Below are 15,740 nucleotides of genomic sequence, written 5' to 3'. Positions count from 1 at the left end.
GTTCAACGAGTAATAATCTAATAATAACATCAAAATCTAGAGAAAATTATGCTTATAGTCAAGTTCGGGCTTGTAGTTTCAAACCTTTTGGCACACTCTGTGGCCTGATGACTGCCCACTGTCACACACTCCTAACTGTTTATTGCTTGACATCACCAAATATGGCAGCCTATAAGAATTTGATAAAACAGAATTTGCATTGATGATCCGACAATGGAGTCTCTCAAGTTTCGTTTTGTTATTGTGATCTATTTTTTTGTCCACCATAGATGCTAAGGTTCACCCTAAGCTGTTTAGGAATTGTTGGTCATGGCGTCATGGGGTCAAATCCAAGATTCTCCCTGATTAAGATTAGTCCAAAATGTACTTCTTCAATCTGCTGAACGGGATTCTAAGAATGATTTTAGTGTCTTATGTTTGTAATTATTGAAATATTTGTTTTGTTTCAGAGGATATTCTGAAGGCATTAAGTGATTTTTACCGTCGGCAAGAAATCCGCAAACTTGCTCAAGAAAACGGGCTTGACAGTAAGGACCATTCTCCTAATAGATACAAACAGCATTCTTTTGTCACTAGTTTAGGGAAGAGTATTCAAGTTGACTCATGCTTGACCATATTCATCTGTAAATGATCAAACAACATACTGCCATTCTCCTGGCTACAAGGCACGATATGATTGTTTTTCTATTAATACTAATCCCTCCACTATCTACATATAACTTGGTCTATAAACTGATTCAGTGATTGACATTTTGCTTTCTTGTTTAAGAAATGTCCTTCTGTTTAACATTTACTGTTCTCCTTTTTCTGGTCATCTAGTTACAAATAAAAAAAAAGGTTCAAATGCATGAATGCACAATTGTTTTCCAATCCTGTGTTTCGCGAGCTCTGAAACCGCTGTCTGTTCTTTCTTGCAGACCGGTTGTTTCACACATCCTACGTCAGTTTCCGAAGCTTCTGTGTGGAGTCGGAGACACTGCCCGTCGATCTGCACATCGTCTTCAGTGATATTTCACAGGGTGCTGGTAGGATATAAATCACAAACACGTTCATTTCTCACAGTAGTGAGAGCACACTGTGTTTTTTACATAGACATATTTTCACCTAATCCTGACCCTATGGCTTTAGAGGGCAGAATAGATCTCATGTACCCCATGCTTGATGTAAGAGGCAACTAAAATTGGGATCGTGTGGTCACAATGGCTGCTCGTTATGAATGTGTGCTGAATGCATGGATTGACACTGCTACTTTATTATATGGTTACAGATTTTTCTGCAAACAAATGAGCTTGGGTATGAGGAAATAAATATGAATTTATGTAGCTCAATATATGTTTTATTTGGATTATGTAGTATACACTATGGTGCTTTGAAACGGCAGGATACATAAAATATTTCCACAACAATTTTATAGCGCATTTATTACTTTGCATTCAGAACTGCCCTTATTGTTCGTTTTCATGAAACAGAAATCAGATACACTTGTGTAAATGCTTCACAAATTTAGAAGGCTTGATACTGATTAGCTGTTTAGAAAGTTCATTCTCATTTATACAGTGTGTTATGTTCCCAATCGATTATGATAAATACTCATTGGGACCATTTCACCACCAAAGCTTCATTTCGGATTAGACTCCACAAAACTCCAACTATCTTATAACTGACTTTGTCACAGGATTTCTCTCAAACATGAACTTGAAATCAACAACCAATCACATTGACTCTTCTGAGAGTTTGGCATAGATCTAATTTTGACATGGCCGTTTGTTTCCATCATGACAGAACCGTGGTAATTTGATTGGCCATCTGATGTTAGCATCGTGATGAACCAGACTAATGAAGCTGTGGTGTTTATGAAAATGGAATGGAATACTATACACTGGATAAACGAGTTGGAAGAAATTTAGAGTAATGTTTTGTTCTCTTTGTACATGTTGTATGGTGTTTTCAATGTATATGATATATTATTTACAAGTTAACAGTGTTTGGAAAATCAAATAAACTAAAATTGTTTTTATTTTAGATATGATATTTTTATATGAGTATCATCTTTTTCTGATTTTGTCAAGATCTATACTTTGTGGGCAGACTTCTGACAGATCGGGTTTGTTTTCAGGCCATGTTGATGATTTATTTCCGTATTTCTTGGATCACGCGCGGATTGTCTTCCCCCACCTTGACTGCATGGAGGATCTGAAGAAAATCAGCGATCTGCGCCAACCGGCAAACTGGTGAGCTCATTGGTCAGGTCAGACGGAGGACCTGATGAGTTGTAGTGATGTAACGATACGGTCATACAGTATTTTATTGTGATATGTGGCCAACAATGCAATACATCAATTTGCAACTCCTGTAGAAACAGAAACTGTTCAACAGCCTGCTTATTGCATTTCCCGGCTGGCTATAAATAGCATAACATTTACAGTGCCCTCTAGCCTAGATGTTTCTGCCGTACAATATCCCATCTTAGATCTCTGAAATTTAAAAACAAATGATTCAGGGTTGTGATTCACCTTCGAAAGAAAGAATATGAGCTTAATAAATGAAAATACTGTCTCAGGATATGAATTGTATTGCACCCATCATATCGGGATATGAATCATGCCGCAACCCCATCGTATCATTACACCATTAGTGACTTGACATATATTCACTCGTCTCCAACCTTCACATTAAAGAGGTCACATGATAGTCTGTTGTTTGATCTCTAACTGCCAGGTACCCCGAAGCCCGGACAAAACAGCGTAAGATCATCTACCACGAGGGTCCCACCAACAGCGGGAAGACCTACCACGCCCTGCAGAGGTACCTGACGGCCAAGTCCGGCATTTACTGCGGACCTCTCAAACTGCTGGTGTCCGAGGTGTTCCACAAGAGCAGTGAAGCTGTGAGTCATAGTCATCATGTCTCGATGTTGTCTTGAAATAACATGAATAGAGTGAGTGAGTGAGTGAGTTGGGTTTAATGTTGCGATAAAAAAATTCAGTCCTGTCAAGGATTCAAAGTAGAGATAATTTATGGGTAACAACTTCGTTTTTAACTGTAAAGGTGACATTTCTGTATATATCCTTATACCGTTGTCAAGCAAGGCTGAATAATGAACATGGTACAGAATATATACAGCAGGTGGAGGATTAACAGTAGCTACAATTGCATACATGAGAGAGATTAACGTGAGTAGGTTATGAGATGACAACAGACCCCAAACCTGACATCGAACACCTCCACCAAGTCTTCACTCACCTCAACAATTATTCACCCAAACTCGTTGACAGTACAATATTAACTTACTTAAAACCTATGTTTAGTGTGACTCTACCGTGATGTACGTGTGATGCACGTGTGATGCACCTGTGTTACTGTGTGTTTCAGGGTACGCCGTGTGACATGGTGACGGGGGAGGAGAAGAGATACGCCATCAGCGAGGACACCCCTGCCAATCATGTGGCGTGCACCGTGGAGATGGCCTTTCTAGCCACACCCTGTATGTAGACCAGCTCTTGATGTCATGCAGGCATTCAGACAGAACCTACAGTACTTGTTAAAATAATCTGTCAATTAAATAATGGGAGCAGGGAAAATGAAATGGTGATTGGATGGTTACAATGGTGGCTGTGTATTAAACGTTGATGGGCGAAACATTACCATGGTAAGAGGAAAAACATTTTCATGTTTGGAAATGACTGGCTTGCTACACTTACGCTCTTGTGTTTGTGTTTGTTATTTTACACCGCAGTTGCCAATACTCCGAATACTATTCAGTGACTGAGTATGGTTTTACGCCGCTTTTAGCAATATTCCAGCAATATCACGGCGGGGGACACCAGAAATGGGCTTCACACATTGTACCCATGTCGGGAATCGAACCCGGGTCTTCGGCGTGACGAGCGAACGCTTTAACCACTAGGCTACCCAACCGCCCCCCGAATACTATTCATGGTCTGTAAGTAATCCGGACCAGACAAACCAATGGTTGATATTATGAGCCGCATCCCACACTGTCTGGGTTTGTTTGTTTGTTGTTTTGATGCTGCACTCAGCAATATTCCAGCTATACGATGGCAGCCTGTAAATAATCGAGTCTGGATCAGACGATCCAGTGATTGACATCATGAGCATCAAGCTCAAGTGTAACCTTTCTAGACGGTTTGAAGTCTTTTTGGAGTAAAAAGAAAATACTGACTTCAAGAGTGGGTGCCAATGGATGAGAGATGCTGTGCTTTGCATTGAATAAAAACAGAGTTTTATTTGCTGTTTAACTCCGCACTCAGCAATATATCAACTATAAGATGACAGTCTATAAATCCAGATGATCCAGTGATTGACATCATGAGCATCAAGCTACACAGATAGGATGGGATTAAATCCATCGACGAAGTCAGCGAGCCTGACCACCCGATCCCATTAGTCGCCTCTTACTACAAGCATGGGTTGCAGAAGACCTATTCCTACCTGGAATCTTCTCAAGACACCAGATATGATGACATACAAAGAACACAATCATTGACTCTGATCCTACTGTCTCTCTTCACTGTTTTCCCCCACACATTTAGACTGTTTGATTCATTCAGGGTCGCCTGCTCTACATGACATAGCCGACAGTAAGGACATATCTCCTTTAGGGTTATTCATTGGATATTTTAGTACTGATATATCGACTAAAACATGACACGATATATTGATTAATAATAAAATTAATTATTCTGTATGTGTATATAGGTAAAAACGGAGCGATATAGATCTGGAATTATAACACAGTGCTACATATGAGCAAGGCTGATCCTGTAAATGTTTAAAATTGAATTAGCGGGTTTTCATTGTCCATGTAAATCATTGTTATCTTATAAATATAAAAGGGGGCACGGGTGGCCCGGTCGTCTAAGGCGCCGCGATTCGCTGTGCAGAGTTGCGTCCCTTAGGCACGCCAGAAACCTATGATTGTGGGTTCGAATCCCGGTTCGCCCCGATTATGTTTCTAGGTTTGTCAGCACCATACCCGTGCTCGTGGGTTTCACCGAAGTGGTAAACGTCTTAGACCTGTATCACTTCGGGCTTTCCTCCCACATTAAGCTGACACGCCGTGATATAACTGGAATACTGTTAAAAGCGGCACTAAACCCATCTCACTATAAATATAAACATTTCTGTGGCATTGAATTATTAATTTAGTATTAATATTCTTAAATTTGTACTGATACAGAATCGATACTACAAATTTATCAATACATCGATATCGCTGTATACGATGACATCCCTAATCTCCTTACAGACGAAGTGGCAGTTATTGATGAGATACAGATGATGGGGGACCCTGTCCGAGGCTGGGCGTGGACGCGGGCGCTCCTGGGACTGAACGCAGACGAGATCCACCTGTGTGGGGAGGGGACGGCCATCGACCTGGTGAGGGAGATGACGTTAGCCACGGGAGACGAGATGGAGGTACGTGTAACCTATGGTGGACTGGCAACATTTAATATGTGCACTGACAGATTTACACCAAATTTCAAAGGTCATAATAGTTACTTTTTTTAAATGTTACTCGATATTTGGATACTTCTTTTGAAAAAGATCGCACTGGTGACACAAATTACACAATTTACTGTGCAGAGATGCGTCCTTTGGGAACGCTAGAAACCCATGGTCGTGGATTCAAATCCTGGTTCCTCCAGTGATGTTTCTAGGTTAGTCACCACGATGCCTGTACTCGTCGGTTTCACCAAAGTGGTAAACGTCTGAGACCTGCATCACTTAAAGGCTTTTCTCCCACATTAAGCTCACACACCGTGATATAACTGGAATGCTGTCAAGGCGGTGTTAAACCCAACTCACTCACACACTCTCCTGAAAAAAACAACAAATGAATCATTGCAAAATTTATTACCAAATGCGATGTTTTGTTTAAAAACAAAATATTTTTGTTTCTCACAAAGAGAAAAGGCACACTGCAAGAAAGGCAACTGTGTCTATCATCAACAATACATGTATTTGAATTTGACCAACATAATTTTACTCGGTTACACAAATATCACATGATAACTGATACTCGCTGAAACCTGTTATAATAATTTATATACAGCAAGACAAGTTGTCAGTCAAGTAGCGCTTTGATGACTTTTCTCTTTTCTCGGGGGACAATGTCACTGGGATCGCAGCCAGCAAAGTCTCTCTTGAGAACTCTGTATGTTGCCTGTCTACACGTATAAAGGGGTATTATTTTAGCATTGGTGTACAGCCAGTTTAATGAAACCGGCTCAATTATTGTTGGTGAACTGTTCTTCCTTTCCTTGGTGTACTTGATGTAGAAGGCGGTTTCATCGTCGCTGTCCTTGATGCTGTATGTGATGTCATACTTCTCCATTCTCTTTGGCTGGTAGTCGATGTTCCTCTCGATTTTGTCAAGAAAGTATTTCACTGTTTCTTTGTACCTTGCTGCCTTGTCTCGTTTTGAGTCCGACTTTTTAGAAACTTTATCTGAATCACTTGTATCTTTTACTACCCTTTTGGTCAAGTGGTCAGCGGGATTCATGGTCAGTTTGGCGAGGCATGTGGTCAAGTGGTCAGTGGACGAGGGTATCTGTTTGATCAGGGTCTCTTCTGTGGTCTTTGTAACACTTGGAATGGCTGATTCCACTTCTTTCTGACCATCCATGTCTTTGGGGATGTTGATTTGTGACTGTTTATAAGACGGCTTAGTAGACCCCTTGCTACTTACAGGATCTGTTTTATTTGTCTTGGCTTTCACCAGTGTGCATGCCGTGTTGGGCTTGAATTGGAAAGACACCTTTTCTCTTGGCCACTTTTCATTATTGTTTTCTTTATCAGAATCACAACAATCATCCTTCTGATCACGCGTCTGCTCCAGTGAAGGGGAAGGTTCAGTCGTGACACCGTCTAACATACAGTCCAATGATTTGGGGTCATATTCCTTCTTGATATGAATCTTGAGAGATGATGGCGATGCAGGCTCTTGCTTGAGAGTAATCTCTTCACTTGATGTTTCTTCAGTGCCTGGGGTTTGCTTTGTCATTGACTCTGATCCAGCATTAGGGTCAGTATCAGACGCTGGAGACTGACTGTCGGCCATCTTGTTTATCATATCTGCTTGAAGATGTGGGCCTTCCTTTTTCACTTCTTCATACATGGAATCTTTCTGCTTGCTTCTGTCCTTGACTTCCAATTGCACAACAGGGGACTTTAGAGGACTGTAAGGGTCAAATTGCAGCGGTGCCTCCTCCAATTTCTTCAAACAACTTGTTTCAGTTATTGAAGACTTGAAACTTTTATATCTACTCTTCAGTGTTTGAGAATATTTTGCATTTAGCACAGTTTTGTCAAAAGACATCAAGATGCTGGCCTCTTTGGCTCCCTCATTAATTTTCCAGGAAACCAGGTTAAACTTTGACAGTCTGGTGATATTCCACACAATGTCATCAGGCAGCACATTGTAGGACTTGTCAACAAGGATAGACATTGCTGTGGTGATGTCAAAACAAATCTGGCTGACTTGTCAAACTCAAGGCTTGGTGTTGGAAGTGAAGGTTTCTGATTGGCTGATATTTTTCACATAGCAAATGATTGGATAAAATTGCAGAGTTTTCATTGGCTAACATCTTTCATGTGTAAGTTGCATCTTATATCATGTTATATGACAAGAACTTTCTAACTGTTGAATTCTGTTTATATTTGATAAATAATTTGTAAAAAGGTGGCCTGTGAAATTATTTGTGTTATTATTGAATTTTGACACAGTATAGGATATCTTGACAGTAGCACTGACCGTCAGTCAGCTTGGAAGCTGGTCAAGTTTTGCCTTTGTTTGACTTATGCAAGGTCCAGGCTGTTGCCACAAAAAGTCTTGTCCAAGCTTGTCCCACAAGCTGATGTGATTGACAGATTGATTGACAGCTCTCTCTCTATTTGTGTGTATGTAGGCTTTGTTAAGGCTTTCTAGCTGCAAGAGCAGGTTGTAGTTTTTGCATGTTTTTTTTTCAACGTAGTTGGTTTAAACAGAATTGAATTTCATATGATACACGTAATGGAGACATAGCTATGATAACATTTACTGGCCATTTCTGTGTTGAAATTATAAAAATTCTGCAGTAAAATTACCAAAGTTCTACAGTAACATTGACAAAAGTTTGCTGAAAAAACATAACCATTTCCCCCTTAAAATTTAAAAACAAACTCATTTTTGTTTCTTTTATAAATTTTAATCTCTTGTATTGAGACATTTCAGGTTTCAGGGGCTAGACCTGGTCCAGGGTGGGGTGAGCCAGTACACCCATCGTCTATACTACTTATGATTGTAGATTCAAGTCCCAGATTATCTGACCTCACCCTGATGTTTCAAGGTTTTACAATGACAACCCATGCTTGTGGGTTTCACCAAAGCAGGGCTGGACCGCCTCTGTGGTCCAGTGGTAGAGCGTCCGCACAGATTACGGAAGGCCCAGGGTTCGATCCCTGATCCGTGTCATACCAAAGACGTTAATAGGTGGTATTTGTTGTAACCCTGTCTGGTGCTCGGCATTATGGGGCTAAAACAAGGACTTGTTGGCTCGGGGTCAGTATACTGTGTCTGAGTGGGGTATTCATGTTAACCTGCGGCATGGTATCTCAGTGGGCTAGCACTAAAAATCGGCATCACAAGCAGCCACACACACACGTGCATGAACGTCGCTATATTAGTGCAATAATCTTTGATGCGATCAACTTGTGTTAAACCGGGATGCCTTATAGCGATTCATGCCCCTCACATAGCCATTTTTGCGACTGGGTTACGTCTAAGCCCAAACAGGTATAGCTAAAGGAATTGTCATACCGTTGCTTAATTCACATGTATTTCCCCCATATATGGTATATATTCCAGATGCCATTGAAAACACATCGGGGCTTAGAATATCATACAGAATGATTGAACACATTAACATTTAACATATGTAAAAACAAAAAAAATTCCTGAGGGATTCTTTGTCCGAAGTACCGGAAGTCACACACACATTCTGATTGGTTTGTCGGAATTATGCACATAACATTCATCGAAAGGGGGACGAGTTTTCTTACAGGTTACGGAGGGGGGCGAGTGGTGACGAATGACTACATCAGTAATCACTGTGCTATGTGTACTTTATCATGCTTTCTTGGGCTTGACATCATCAATATGTGGGTACTTGTATCATGAAACAGTCATCACAGATCTGAGATTGTAGTTTATACATATATATTTCAACTTTAATAAGTTTATGGGACAAGGGTCATTTTTGACCAACTTGTGTTATTCCGGGACAAGCCGAATAGCGACTCGTGCCCCTCTCATGGCCATTTTTGTGACCGGGTTCCGTCTTAGCGCAAACGGGCATACCTAAAACAATTGTCAACTCGTTGCGTAATTGTTCACATATATTTCCCCATATATTATATATATTTCAGATGCAATTTAAAGCACATCAGGACTTGCGGGATTATACAGTATGATTGAACACATTTAACTGTGTCTTGGGTATATTTTAGAATGCAAGACACATGAGAAATCGAAAATTGTTTCTGGGGGATTCTTTGACTGAAGACTTTGAAATCATACGTGCATTCTGACTGGTTTGTCGTATTTTCACACATAACATTCATCGATAGTGGGGCTAGTCTTCTTGCAGGTTACGGAAAGGGGTGAGTGGTGATGAATGGGACCAGGGTGCAACCTGGTTTTGTCTGCTGCAACTAGGTTTAATGCACATGGGGCCAGTTGAAGTCAAGCACTTTAAATCGAGGCCTGCATCCCTTGCATGCTGTGATGCCATAAATACTAAACCCAATTCAGTCGTAATAAGAACAAAAGCAGACAATGCTGTAGTCATGTTTATTAGCACTACATTGGACTTAGTCATGGTACAATATGTATGGTGTTTTGTTTTGTGTATTGTTTAAAGACGCACTCAGCAATATTGTAGCAGTCTGTAAATAATCAGGTCTGGACCAGGCAATCTAGTGATTGATATCATGAGCATTGATCCAAGCTGTTGGGATCGATGACATGCATAAACTTTTGTATGTTAACATGATGATTAAAAAAAAGATGTGTTTGCACCCTGAACAAGCAATCCCAAAATTTAAAAAAAAATGTTTTCTCATAAAAAAAAAAAAATTCTTGGAAAAAATGCTTTTAATGTTTACCTTCATGTTAAATTTGCCCCTTGTTTTCATTTTGACCATGAAATTCTATAAAAAAATATTGAATAAAATGTTTCTAACAAAAAAGGTCTATTATTAATTGACAGTATGAACTTACATTAGAAAGTCTTATTACATCAGGCCACAATATTCTCAAGAGATCATGCAAGGAGTTCAGCAAGGATTCTTCCCATTTCTTCAGGAATTACCTCGTTCCTGTTGCAGCATGAAAATGTTCTCTTTATGAACCTGTATGTGACCTGTCGACATGTATAACGTGGCATGTAGGCAGCATTCCTCTGAAGCCAATCTAGATCAACAAGCTCTCCTAGTGTCTCTCTCACCCTTGCCACTCCTGGCCAGGAATATCTGATAGTGAAGAAGCTGGCATCATATTTGTCATCTTTGATACTATATGTGCAGTCATATTTAAGAATCCTCTTTGGTTCAGAGTCAATGTTCCAGTATGCCATGTCCAAATAGTATCCGACTGTTCCTGCGGAGGATGAATCTCTTCTGGTCCCCTTCATCCATCCATCTTTGGGGGATTTGGGCCTTTTCTGTTTTGGTTCACGTATGCTGGGATCAGATGTGGATGATTTGCCAGGCTGTCCATTGTGTTCATCAGCCTGCTTCTTTGGTTGTGTCTTGTCTCTTCTCTTTGATTTGCTGTTCTTTTTTTCATGTTGCTTCTGCAAACCCATTTTGTTGGCGTCTGCTCTCGACAGTTTGTCTTTTTGTGCTGTATTACATACAGTTTTCTTTGAACTGTTGACTTGAGTGGTCATTTTAGCTCTCTGACAATTTGGATCAACATTTTCTTTGTTGTCTTTGGAGTTATCTCCCATTTTGTTCTTGACCTCTTGCAACCTTTTACTCTTCTTTGAGACAGAGTCTGATGGATGAGAACTGTTTGATGGCACATTAGCTGATGTACAGCTTAGTGCTTTAGTTTCACAGGTTGAAGTGGAAACAGGTTCATTGATTTCAACTTTCAGAGGCCTTGGGGTGACAGGGTCATCCTTGATTATAATCACCTGTGACTGCTCCGACTTGGACTGGATTAGTTGTGGAGTAGGATCGGAGGTAGGCTTCTTTTCAGTCTGACCTTCATCCATATTTTCTTTCAGCGAAGATGTACATACTTTTCTACTTTCAACAGTCGTCACTCTGTCACTCACAGGCTTTCCTAGCTGGCCAGTTGGTTGATCCTTTATGTGCATGACCGTCAACCTCAGTGGTTTGCCAGGGCTGAGGTCCACTGCTGCTCTGTGTGTTTGAGGTGCATCCACATCTACAGGAGCTTCATGCCAGACACTGGTTGGAGTTGTACTGCTGGACAAGTCTTTGTTGAAAGTCAAGGAGATAGTTGCCTCTTGAGTGCCTTCCTCGATAGTCCAGGAGATCAGGTTGAAGTCGGACAGTCTGTTGATGTTTCTCACCACTTCAGCAGGGAACACACTTGAGGCACTGTCAGTTAAGATGGACATTGTTGTGAAGATGACTTTCCAACACTGACCTGTGTCAAATGTAACTCAGACTGGTGATAGATGAAGGCTCCTGATTGGTCAAGACTCAGCAATACTGACCGGAGTCAGATGTAAGACTCAGGCTGGTCAGAGATAAGACTTCTGATTGGTTGATATGTTTCAACAAAAACATATATAGATATATATATATCTTTGGTTTCAAGCAGAAATAATTCAAACCAATTACAAAGTTCTGTTGATAAAACTCAGATAATTTTGTTTTGGATCTTGTTTGCACAAAGCAGCTTTCTTTGCTTTTGCTAACTGCAGGAAAATCACTTTGATTTGGGACTGTAGAAGCAAGGCATGTGAGTGGTGAGTGCTAACATTGACTGTCTTTGTTTGCAGGACAGCTAAGGAGAAAATCACATTTGTCTCTTATCAGTAAGTTCTTGATCATCCACCCAAGCTGGCTTATCTGCTGTTTCTCCCCTGTCAAGGAGGTGCATTGAATAACACAATTAAGGGACTGGTAATAAAAAAACAAATTTCATGCCCCCTGCTTCCAAATACATGTAACATTGTTTTCATGACACACACACATACACACACACAAACACCCCCCTCCCCCTCACACACACCCCACTCCCACCACACACCCCATCCCCACCCACCCACCCCCCCCCACACACACACACACCCACACACACACCCCGCACCCCACACCCCCACCCCCTATAATAAATGACCAGCCCCAAAAAACATTCAAATTCATACACTTTTTATTTATAAAAAAATAGAACTGTCATTTTGTCCTTCCCCCTTCCCCCAAACCACGTCTCACTACCACCACCCACCCCCTTTAACCTCTAGAATAAGTGACCAGTCCTCAACACTCCCATAAACTGCGTATATTTTACCTGAAGTGTCTTTGTGTTTGCAGGTGAAGCAGTACAAAAGGTTGACCACCCTCACCTACACCAATAAACCCGTTGGTATGTTTACAATTTAGGCCGACTGTAGTTTATTTCTTGATTCTGAACTTTTTGTGCAAACTTTGTTACGTATCCTGAGAAAGAAATAGTTTATTGAATACCTATCAGACATCTCCTTCACCACGTGAGCAGCAGGAGCAGTGTTAGTTAAGCTTGGCTAGTCAGCCTTGTTTAACCTCTTGGATGCACAATTCTTTTTGTGGTATTTATTCAGCAAAATAAAACATTTTCAGGTTATATTTAAACCTAAGAATAGAATTTTGCCAATGCAGTCAAGTTAAGGCCAGACTCTATTTCTTGATTCTGGAATTTTATGTGCAAATATTACTCTGTACCAGGTGAACAAAATATGTTATTACAGATATTTCAGATTTTGTTATCTTTGCCATTTGTGCTGTGTTCGTTACGCTTGTCTTGTCAGCCCTGTTTAACCTCATGGATGCACAATTCTTATTGTGGGTTTTATTCAGCCAAATAAAACATTTAATACTAGTAGTGCTTTTCAGGTTATACTTATGAATTTTGTTCCACTTTTCGTTTTAAGATCAGCAGAATCTGTAAACTCGGCTAATGTTTTTTGTAAATGTGTGATATATTGATTTAGATTCAGGACTTAGTGATCATTCAAGTCTTTCAAAGGCGGGGGACGGGTGGCCCAGTCGTCTAAGGCGCCACAATTCGTTGTGCAGAGTTGCGTCCCTTGGGTGCACCAGAAACCTATGATTGTGGGTTCGAATCCTGGTTCGCCCCGATTATGTTTCTAGGTTTGTCACCACCATACCCCTGCTCGTGGGTTTCACCGAAGTGGTAAACGTCTGAGACCTGCATCACTTCGGGCTTTCCTCCCAAATAAAGCTGACATGCCGTGATAAAACTGGAATACTGTTAAAAGTGGCGTTAAACCCAACTCACTCACTCACTCACTCACTCACTCACTCACTTTGAAAGGCATTTTAGAGTGATGCACATAAGGAAGAAAGTTTATGGATGTCAACTTCTTTATGAGGAACACAACGTTTCAGTGTGTGCACTTACTCCTTCATCATTTGCTTACTGCTTCATCACCTGATGCCAGAATCCTGTGATTATAGGTTAGCAGCCCAGAGTGATTCGCTTCACTTCAGCTTTCCTCACTCACTCACTCACTCACTCACTCACTCACTCACTCACATGCTCACCCACTCACCACTCACTCACTCACTCACTCACTCACTCACTCACTCACTCACTCACTCACTCACTCACACGCTCACTCACTCACTCACTCACTCACTCACACGCTCACTCACTCACACACTCACTCACTCACTCACTCACTCACACGCTCACTCACTCACTCACTCACTCACACACTCACTCACTCACTCACTCACTCACTCACTCACTCACTGATGCACATTGTGCATCTTGTGGCCCTAATGTAGGCTCATATACATGGCTTGTAATATGATGTGTCATGCCGTTTATTCTTTGTTTCAGAATCTTTTGACAATGTCCTACCAGGAGATTGTATAGTGTGTTTCAAGAAGAACGACATCTATCACGTCAGTCGACAGCTGGAGATGCGAAATAAGGAATGTGCCGTGATCTATGGAGGACTTCCTCCAGGTGAGATAGTGCTAGTGGTCAGACCACTACTGTCAATGACTGGCTTGTCTCATCTTCTTGAGGCAAGGGAGTTAACTAACTATAAAAGTCCAGTTTCCACCCTTGCCAAACTAGGCTGGAATTATGGAGTTATATTTTGGCTGGACTAACAAGTCTACGCATGGTCCATGTCAAATCGCATAATGAAATCAACATCCGGTTCGTAAACTGTCGTGCAGATTTCAGATGATTACAGGATAAAACATGTGTACTGTCAACTTAGCGTCAACAGATATATTCAAACTTTTTTCATGTTCTTAATCAAGGTGCTCACATGATTATATGCACTTCGCGAAGTAAGACCCGTTTTATTACACTATAGATCTTGATTATAGATCAGATTGTCTTCACTGGGCGCCACCATTTTGTTTGAAGTAAATGCATTATCAGTAATAGCAAAAGGTGGCGCTATGATCAAACCCAGAAATTTCTGACTAGTTCGACAAGGGTGGAAACTTGATTTTTATTTGCCTTGTGAAGAATTTTATTGCTAACACATTCCTTGGACAACACTACCCCTGTAATTGTGAAACCAAATTGGCTATAAAAATATGGACAAGTCATTCTATTTTTGTCTTCTTTCCATTTTTTTTTGTTTAATTAGTTTTTGTTAACTTATGTGTAAAAAAATAAAACCCCAAGCTAACTCCCTGAACCGTTTTATACCATCAGGAACCAAGCTGGCGCAGTCCAAGAAGTTCAATGACCCTGATGACCCCTGTAACATAATGGTTGCCACCGATGCCATAGGGATGGGCCTCAATCTGTGAGTTGCATTCTGGGAATTTGGTAAAGGGACCATACTCTTGTCATCCAACAACACTCTTCAAACTGTTTCAGTTTGTAGACAGTAATAAGCAGTGTCTCAAGTGTAAAAAGTACTGCTAACAGCTTCAGTAGCAGAGATTAGTGATGTCATTTGATTGTGTTGTCATGGTAACCGATGCCATCACAGTGGTCTGCAAAGCATTGTGATACAATATCATTGAAGCGATATCTCCTAGGAAAGATCATTTGATCTCACACAGGCGATGCCTCCTGATGCCTCCGGAGACCAGTTTGGGATACTAAATGCATTTCTTGCACATATATTGTCCTGAATGCCAAACATAACTCTGGTGACTACACAATAGTAGTGGGTTGAAATTGAAAAACGTGACTGTTATTTGAAGTGCTACAGTGTTCTATCACAACAAAAGATTGCTTGGTGCTTGGTTAGTTCTGAGTGTAGGCTGGCATTAGAGAATATGTAAGACAAAAAACAAATCTGGCGTTTTATTCTCGTTGTTTTGTTTATAAAAGTTGCCGAGATAAGATGAAGTGTCAGTAATTTTGTATTTACGAGTATTGTTATCAATTTTTGTGATGAATATGTTTCCATATGGAAGTTGAAGGTTATGTTACTCTGTGTGGACCTCTGTGCTTGTCTAGGTACCAATGTATCTATCATCTGTGTGTCCGTGTT

General features: G+C 40.7%; 1 protein-coding gene across 1 annotated transcript in view; it reads left to right on the top strand.

Annotated features, from left to right (window-relative positions):
* The window catches only part of LOC124149170 (ATP-dependent RNA helicase SUV3 homolog, mitochondrial-like), a 35,137-nt gene that overhangs the window by 2,195 nt on the left and 17,202 nt on the right, over nt 1–15,740 (top strand). The window contains exons 2-10 of the mRNA XM_048391731.1: nt 450–527; nt 918–1,025; nt 2,117–2,231; nt 2,719–2,887; nt 3,373–3,484; nt 5,270–5,439; nt 12,577–12,628; nt 14,108–14,236; nt 14,948–15,041. Coding sequence (XP_048247688.1) covers nt 450–527; nt 918–1,025; nt 2,117–2,231; nt 2,719–2,887; nt 3,373–3,484; nt 5,270–5,439; nt 12,577–12,628; nt 14,108–14,236; nt 14,948–15,041 — 1,027 coding nt within the window. The remainder of the gene's footprint in view (nt 1–449; nt 528–917; nt 1,026–2,116; nt 2,232–2,718; nt 2,888–3,372; nt 3,485–5,269; nt 5,440–12,576; nt 12,629–14,107; nt 14,237–14,947; nt 15,042–15,740) is intronic.

Source organism: Haliotis rufescens, unplaced genomic scaffold, assembly GCF_023055435.1.
Source record: "Haliotis rufescens isolate VD_foot unplaced genomic scaffold, xgHalRufe1.0.p SCAF_96, whole genome shotgun sequence".
Classification (NCBI taxonomy): Eukaryota; Metazoa; Mollusca; class Gastropoda; order Lepetellida; family Haliotidae; genus Haliotis; species Haliotis rufescens.
The sequence above is the reverse complement of the archived record's forward strand: the minus strand, read 5'-3'. Positions and strand labels throughout refer to the sequence as shown.